Source organism: Sebastes umbrosus, chromosome 17 (genome assembly GCF_015220745.1).
Source record: "Sebastes umbrosus isolate fSebUmb1 chromosome 17, fSebUmb1.pri, whole genome shotgun sequence".
Taxonomy (NCBI): Eukaryota; Metazoa; Chordata; class Actinopteri; order Perciformes; family Sebastidae; genus Sebastes; species Sebastes umbrosus.
In genome coordinates this window covers 13,197,404-13,206,166 of record NC_051285.1, presented here as the reverse complement: position 1 = coordinate 13,206,166, position 8,763 = coordinate 13,197,404, and the positions used below count along the sequence as shown (strand labels likewise).

Sequence of the window (8,763 nt, the reverse complement as noted above, 5' to 3'; positions counted from 1 at the left end):
AAACAACCAGTTCCGCCCCACATCCTAACAGAATGACTAGTAGAAGATTTGCGATATTGTGTACTGCTTTTGCAGGATGTCAACAGTGTATCGATACATTGCATCGATAGATTAGTTTGTCAAATTAGATGCAATTCTTTAAAGAAAGAGTCTTTCCTCCAGATCACCTTATTGGAGAAAATTGCTGGCAACAACACAGCAGTACAGTTTAAAAAAACTATTTACAATACAATGCAACTGTACCATAGTTACAGATATATACAGCATCTTTACAGCTTATCACAACTTGTCCACAACAGAGGTGAAGTGTTCGTAGCTGTCGTACACTCTGTTGTCCAGACCTTTTGATGTTGACGTCAGTTTTACAGGGCAGAAAGGCTTCTTTTTGTACTTTTTATGTCCCTGTGTTGGTTGGCCACAGCATGTACAGACAGGGAGATTTTTCACCCGTGACATCTTTTTTGCTATTCCAATAGGCTGCTCTTTCGCCTTACGCTTGTACCGCGTGGATCTCGACCAGGATGGAGGACTCATGCAGTCGTGAGTAGCAGGAGCTGATGTCATTGGACCAGCAGGCATTATGGGCCGTGTGGAGGGGCCAGCAATGCCGGCGGTTGCTGTGGATGCAGAGAGGGAGGGCGCGGGTCTGGTGATGGTAGGGGTGACGTTTTTTTTTCTCACTGGCGCTGGCAGTAGTGGTCGAGGCCGGGAGAGTGGCACGATCATGACCGTCCTTCCCTTTAACACCTTTGTCCCTGCCGTGCTGGGTGTGGGCACATACTCCATCAGAGGGTAGTCTGGTGGAGCGAGGATGGCTGGCGGGTGTGGTGCTGGAGGGACGTCAGCAGATGAGATGGAGGTGAGCTTAGTGATAAGGGCGGTGGGCTGTTTTGTAGCATGCAGGTTGAGGAGGCGCTCTTGACGACGGATGAAGTCCCGCACTGTCTGGATGTTGAGTTTTGGCAGAGGAATGCCTGCTTTGCACAGGACCGGATCCTCCACCAAAATCCGATGCTGGATTATCTCATACGCCTTCAAGATGGTACACTTTCCAGGACTGCTGCGAGACCCTTGAGGCGAGCACAACCACAACAGTTTCACCAGCGTGTACATCAGCCTGTTGTGCTGAGCGCTGATGTCCTGTTGCGCTGGTGCGTAGCGCTTCGCCATCTTTACCTTCTGTATCACAGCAGCATCAACGACAAGACCGTCCCTTTTTGCGCGGCAGTAGAGGGTGTTGCCCCAGTGTGTTCTGTAGAGCTGATCGAACTGCTGCGGCTGCTTGTCGTGCTCCTCCACTGCGTTCCAGACTTCCAGGACCTTGTTCCTCTGCTCAGTGGAAAGTGACAGCTTGTCCTCTGTCAGGCCAATGTCCGCCAACACAGAGCAGAACTTTTCCAACTTCTGAAAGCCGGGAAGAGGTTTTGAACCGCAGGCATCCTCCTGTTAAAAATTGGCCAACAAATGTAAGTTGTAAGTAAATGTGTACATTATCCAACAACCAGCGCATTGCAATTCATTCTAGCAAGGCACGCAGTTAACTCACAAAGGCCAGAGGGTGAACAGTGGAGGTTTCATCGCTGGTGAGTGTAATGTGGGGCAGGGTGGCATCCAGCACGTCGTCATGTGCCTCCACATTGCTCTGGTACGCCTCGTCTGCCTCGGGATCTGGATCGGGCTGCCCAGGCTGAACCACCTCCTCCTCTGGATCGGGTCCATCGTTGACAATGTCCTGAAGAGAGAAGGCTCCAGATTGACCCGTGCTCTGGCTGAACAGGTACTCCAACCCGAGCAGCTCGTTGGAAGGGACATCAGCAGGGGCCCGGATATTCTCCTCCACTGTCTCTCCGAACAGCTGCCGACAACGGGTGTTAAGGCGGTCAATCAGCGGGGCAGAATAGGTCCTGTGGTGCCGTCCTTTGCCACCAAACACGGCATCCGAGCTCCTGTCGGAGTTCCACCGTGCAATGCCACTTATCAGGTAAACCTGATAGGGCCGTGCTACACAGTGGGGACCTGAGTAGAGCAGAGTAAAACATAAGTACGTAGTTAGCGCCAACATCGCTGTTGTTGTTCACAAAACCTACTTTAACTTCAGTAAGGTTTTGAATGCAGGACTTTTACATGTAGTGGAGTATCTTCAGTGTGGTATTAGTACTTTTATTCAAGTAAAGGATCCAATAAGATGACCTGAACTTTCTGTGTGGCTCTGACTTGGTACAAGTGGCAAAGATCATTTCAATTTTACACCAGTAACTTTACGGCACACATTCACAATGTTACCCGGCAAGGTTTTGTTGAACATCACAATAAAAGATATTAGAATAATGACAGGGTCATGTTTAATTTGTTACATGTACACAGACTACAGACTTGTGTACCTGGAATCATGTGCGGCAGAGATTTGTGGAATCCTTCCAGGCTGTTGCTTCCACGCAGACCTTTGTAGTAGGGCACGTCCACATTGTTGATGGTCGTGGTACGCGCCGCCCTATACATGTTCATGTCTGGTGGATCCTGGATGCACTCCAGGTGTCGCTGCTGGCCTGCCCACATCTCATCAATGGCCTCTGTAAATACACATACATAAATGCATACAGTATGTTATGTTCACTTTGTATGCTACACTAACCGTATCGATGTTGTAATAATGTTTTAATAATAATGTTGTCTTTTTATACCAGGTGATTTGAAGAGGCTCACTCCACTCTCGTCCAGCCCGGCTGGACCTTTCAGCTCCTCGATGGCCAGGTGGATGAGCCGGAAGGTTTCCTGAGCCCCGAGTGTGACCCTCCGCACGTGGTGTTTGAGCTGCTCCCTGGAAATGTAGCAGCGGACAACATCTTCGTCTGAGACAGACTTCAGTGTTGCCGGATCCTTGGCTCTGACCGCCTTGATGAGCAGCTCCAGATCTGTGCAGTTGTAAGCCAGCACCGCCCCAGCTAGAGCAGACTTGAACACAGCGTACTTGCAGTGAGACTCCGTGCGTATGGCCGCGTCAAACTGGTGGATCCAGTGGCAGATGTCCAGACGCACAACCATCCCGTTGTCCACCCAAGGCTGGAACAAAGTCTCCACTGATGTTGGGCCCTGTGCACAGCAGCACCCCCTGTCCACATACAAGATCTTGGGGACAGGTTGATTGGCCAGCCGGAACCTTTCCATGACTCCACGGCACATCGGTTCCAGCTTCTGAGTGGACTCCTCACAGGTCAGCACAAATGAAAGTATTTGGGAGTGCTCGTTTCCGATGCTGGTGAACCACTCAGCTGAGCCTTGACCCTCCCAAGACAGCTTCTTCACCACCTTAAAAAAATATGTCAGGTTTGTATAATGTGATCTCTTAAGATTGTATTGCTATGTGATTTCTTTTTTTTCTATTTAATTTTACAACAGTATGAAACTATGTTTTGCATCATACAGTATGGTGAGCATCATGTTTTGATTTACATACTTTCTTGGTGGAATCCATTTTCAGCACAGTGCCAAAGGTGGAGAGGATCTGGTTCCGGTAATCCTGCACATTGTTGGTTTCTGACAGCAGGAAGGCGTGGCGCAAGAACAGTGCGGAGGGAAGCTCTCTTTGAGGAGGTGGAGCCTGGAATGTGTGCTTGAATGCAGAGACAGTCCCTCCACGTTCCGCTACTACAGTCATGAGGTGTGTGGTGTACAGGTCCTTACGGTGAAGGTACTCCTCAACGTGATTCTCCTGTATCTGACGCCACACCTTGACCAAAGTGTTCCCTTCGGTCCGGTCCCTCAGAAGGCGCACAACATTCTTATCCACACCACGCCTAAGTAAGTAGAGTCACAATCAATATGTTGCAATTTGCGATTACTTTCAAGTTTGTTAAATGCACACATTATGTTCAGTATACTCACTTGCTGGTGAGGATGGCAGGGAACATAGCTCGATGAGCCTCGCTAAGTTGCGATAACACAGCGGGATCCCACGCAAGCCACCGACCCTCCGTTCCACCTTCTCCGCTCCTGGCTGCGTTTGTACATGGCCCACAGCACAGGACCTCTGTGAGCATTGTGTACCAGCTGGACACATCACAGATGTGACGTACCTAAAGTACATATTGGGAAAAAATCAAATCAAATGAAGGCCAATAGCAGCATAAATAAATATTCAACCGTAATGTCATAACACAGGTGAAGTGAGCTATACCCGGGTTTCGTAGCCAGACGTGTAGAGGTGCACATTCTGTCCTCTACCCACACAGTCATCACCTCGAGGACACTTCAGGGAGTACCTCCACACTCCAACGGGGCGCCACACAAAGACGCGGCTCCGAAAAAAGAGCTGTGGAGTTGGCAGAGCACCTCGGACATAGCTAGGAGGTTCTGGTGGGTAAAACCACATGCGGTCAGATTTCATCACCCGTCGCCTCTTCAACAGACCAGTGATGTCGTCCTTGTAGAGTTGAACGGGGGTGAGCAGCCCTCTTTCTGTGTCCTCTTTGAGCCAGGAAATGTCAGCAGGTGGGATGCCATTGAGGTTTTCCCACAGATGCACCCAACCCTCTAGCTCCACCTGCAACATACATACAAAACATTTGGTTATTATTGTGTACAAAGTAATGTTAAAACATAAACCAATTTAAAAAACATGTAAAAACAAATTGTTCTCATATAAATATAATGTGGATATCCCTTACAAAGGAGTCACTCAGAGATGATTCCATATGGTGACCCTCGGTGGTGGACGGGGACTCTGTGGGCCGGACAGCGATCTCAGGCTGCTTGGACCGGACAGCGGCCTCGGGCTGCTTCGGCCGGACAGCGGATGGTGGCTCTTGGGATTTGAGCATGTCTGAGAATTTACCAAACAAAGTAGTTTTGTATTATGATTTTATTTTTGTTTGTACTTTGCACTACTAACACTTTTACTAACATGTTTTGCACTATGGAACTGTGATGCTGGAAACTTGAATTTCCCTTGGGATCAATAAAGTTACTATCTATCTATCTATCTATCAGCCCTAATGTTAGCTGCAGCAGAGGACAGAAGGGAGGACTGATACTGACTGAAGTCTGTGTTCTTCAGTCTTTATGAACTTCACTTAGTATTTTCATGTCAGGAATATAACTTATTTAGATTGTTTCCAGTGAGATATTAAGGAGTTTATATGGTGACTTTTCTTGTTGTAAACATTACTGTTGCTACTCTAGATAGATAGATAGATAGATAGTAACTTTATTGATCCAGAGGGAAATTCAAGTTTCCAGCATCACAGTTCCATAGTGCAAAACATGTTAGTAAAAAGGCAGTAAAAAAGTTAGTAGTGCAAAGTACAAAAAAATATACCAGATATAGAAATACAAGGAGATGAAGAAAACTGTTAAAAGTGAATATAGTGCAGGGTAACAGCTGTGATACACTACTATTAAAAAAGTGAATATAGTGCAGAAGAGACTGTTGAAAATGAGTATAATGCAGGGTAACTCCAGTAGCTTAGTCTATGAAAGTGCACTGTGTGCATTATGATCTGCCCCTCCCTCTCTAGAGAGGTGTTGGACAGTTTGACAAAGGATTTCCTGAGTCTGTCTGTGGAGCACTTGGAAACAACATTTAGCCTAGTTATATTTAAAATATAGTATATGTATAGCTAATATGCACACTTCAATATTAGTTTTATTCATCGCAAGTCATATCTAATAATAATATTGAACAGTGTTATTGCACAGGACAGATGTTCCTCATATGGTGCAGGCCTAGTGTGTGAGAGAGGCTGCTCCTTGCTGTAGTATGAGAGTTGTGTGGAAGAGTTTAAGAGCCAGTTCTGGAGCACAACGTCCGACATTTATACCGCAAACTATAACAACTCAAAGGTGCAGTAGACAAATAGACAAGCGTGCATTTAAAACTTTGTTTAACTTTGTAAAGAATTATAAGGAATGAATCATTTGTTACCAGAAACTCCGTACAGGTCTCCACACCAGCTAGGTTCAGTTTACTATGCTACATTTCACATATTCAGTGTCGACTCACGATTGGTTGGTAGTGTTCAGTCATATTACGCAGGCCTCGGTGATTGGTCGTCCACTGAGGAATCTGGCGATCTGATTGGTCGTCTACAGTCGCGACTGTAGACAGTAGGCCAATGAGAGGGCGTTGGGAGTTGTAAACAGGAAGTTTATGTCTCTGCCAGGCTGTGTTGTCAAGCATTCAGTCAAGGTGAGTTGTGATTTCTAACTTTTCAGTATCACCTGGACCACCTGGATATATATTCTAACTTACTTTATGGTGCTTAGTGGTCATAAAACACAAACAGGGGATTTCATACTAAAACCGCAACTTTGAATAATATTCACTTAACCCTCTGAGACATTATTTAGGGGGAGATAGCAGGTCAACAGGAGATGTCACATAGAAGTAGTGTACATCATCTGAAAGCTGGGAACCTGAAGATTAATTTGAGATGCAGCTCAGCCCTGTGTGTCTAATTGTTCTAGTCATAAATCAGAAATAAATATGATTTTTTTTGAATTGATAAAAATGATCAATAATCCCTCAAAAATACCACATTAAGACACCAAGACCCTGAGGAACACCATAGAGAAAGACATGCTGTCCTGGACTTAAGAACATTAAATTAAGACATTAAATCTGAAAAAGAACTGGTGCTCGAAACGTCACTAACTAAGATGTGCCAATTATTTGCACTTAAAGGTAGCTACAGTGTGCAGACCCTGCAATCTACCTTGGAAAGCCATCCATCCTCTGAATGCCCTAATTCTCTAGTTTGTGGCTGTAAAGTTTTATGAGGCTGTGATTATCCTAGAGGTCACCACAGGTCATTTTATATAGTGAGGTCAAGTTTAAAAAAATGGTCTAACGACAATGAAATGGCTACTATGGGAACTAATATCATGACATATGAATACAGTTGGGCTCATTGGATCCACAATAGTTTCAGCTTTACAGTGATACCCAATTTATGCAATTCAAGACTGTTTAGGGACCCCAGTATGCAGAAATATTCAAACACATCATTTTAGAAGAGGCAAAAATAACACATTTATACTGCATTCAAAAAACTGCATGGTTTTTGCCACAAACTGCATGTGATTATCATAAAGTGGGCATGTCTGTAAAGGGGAGACTCGTGGGTACCCATAGAACCCGTTTTCATTCACATATCTTGAGGTCAGAGGTCAAGAGACGAGACCCCTTTGAAAATGGCCAATTTAGACCAATTTTGGAGTCTTATTTATCCTCTTTCCTGACAAGCTAGCATGACATAGTACCAGTGTATTCCTTAGGTTTTCTAGTTACACATGACATCTGTACCTTCACTCTAGCTCTAAAACTGAACCTGCTACGGCCTCTGACATACAGTAAAGCCAGTCGGGATCGCTGGGGTTCTCAGAGGGTGATGGATGGATCATATTGTCTTTGGCTGAACTGGAATGCATGGATTTTCTCAGGCTGGGGAGTCTCTAGGACCAGAATGGAGAAGTGGATCGATCCCTGTGACCAAAGACCCTCCTGAAGCACATATTGGCAGTGAGTACAAAATAAAGATATACTTCAGAGTTCAACGTTAATGTTTTTTTTCACCTACAAATCTACTTGCCCAAAGTCAGTTTTTACTATATACTATATAAATTGTTTGACTAATTAGCGGTTATCAAATAACAACAAAGAACAATGTTAACTGTCATGTTTAGGTAAATGAATCTGGAGTTTCGCCCACATACTCTTAACACCACCCAACTAAACTCTTGTTTCCAGAATAATTGAAATGCTCACTTGCGCTTCAGCTCATAAACTTTATCATTACCCGCCCCCATTTTCTGTTTGAGATGTTCAATGTGTTTGTGTTTTAAGACTTGCAATAAACATGGATATAGATGTACATATATACTGTACATGCCACAAGCCTGCCAACGTTCGATGGATACCAACTGTCTCTTCACAGAAAAGTTTTTTTTAAAGAAGTTAATTGATGTCCTTTGTCACACAGTGTTGAGGGCCATGTGCCAAGAAGGACAGGGCTTTCATGTAAATGCTAACCACTGAGTCGCATTGTCACCCATTTAATTACCTTACAGAAGTTACTGTACAATAAGTAATCCCTTGCACAAAATGACACAAGCTGCCATATTATGGCAAGTTCAAAACCAGTTTATTATCTGTATTTCCACTACAGACTGAACCAAGATAATAAAGAAAATACATTTCAATCAAAGGCCAGAAATGTCAGAGTCAGAACACATATATAAGGAAAACCCCATGTGGTTGAAATTCCTGTATGTCTAATATGAGACTTACAAAAACAAAAGTACTTGAACAACAATAAGCTGCATCATTTGTGTGATAAACATTTGTGTCTCTGTCTGTATTGGAGGCCAAACCCTCCCAGGATCAATTAGTCAGTTTGGTCATAACATGTTTAAGCAAGACTGTTGTCCTCCGGGAAACCTGCCTGGTTTGAGGAGAAAAACAGTTCAGGTCTCTCCTGAGGGCAAACGAGAAGGTACAGTGGCATTGTGGTGGGAATCCTTGGGGTCACCTTGCTGGAGGGTTGACAGACCTGTTTGTCATAGAGGAAAGACAAGTTTACTCTTAAATCCATGATGATTGTTTAGGGTCTCTTTGGAAGTATTACAAGTATTCATGCAACCTAGGAAATGTAATTTACTAGCAACACCTAATACCAATACTACTTCCACAGCACTGTTACCTTAACGGTTACTACTACTACTACTACCACTACTGCTGCTATTACTGCTACTATTGCTATTGCAACT

The 8,763-nt window shown here is 44.5% G+C and overlaps 1 protein-coding gene across 1 annotated transcript; it reads right to left on the bottom strand.

Annotated features, from left to right (window-relative positions):
• Positions 1 to 5,948, bottom strand: LOC119475215. The gene is made up of 9 exons (XM_037747702.1): positions 5,921 to 5,948; positions 4,665 to 4,819; positions 4,175 to 4,540; positions 3,883 to 4,073; positions 3,455 to 3,794; positions 2,682 to 3,306; positions 2,382 to 2,570; positions 1,547 to 2,016; positions 1 to 1,443 (listed from the first exon to the last, which is right to left on the bottom strand). Exons 2-9 carry the CDS (start codon positions 4,815 to 4,817, stop codon positions 280 to 282), a joined length of 3,498 nt encoding a protein of 1,165 aa, XP_037603630.1. The 5' UTR covers positions 4,818 to 4,819; positions 5,921 to 5,948; the 3' UTR covers positions 1 to 279.
• Positions 5,949 to 8,763: the final 2,815 nt, after the last annotated feature.

Excerpts from the sequence above, each read along its gene's own strand:
- LOC119475215 (XM_037747702.1), bottom strand. The coding sequence starts at position 4,817 with ATGCTCAAATCCCAAGAGCCACCATCCGCTGTCCGGCCGAAGCAGCCC. Across the intron at positions 3,795-3,882 it reads CCTGCCATCCTCACCAGCAA|GCGTGGTGTGGATAAGAATG; the intron begins GTGAGTATACTG and ends CTACTTACTTAG. Across the intron at positions 2,571-2,681 it reads GAGCCTCTTCAAATCACCTG|AGGCCATTGATGAGATGTGG; the intron begins GTATAAAAAGAC and ends GTGTATTTACAG.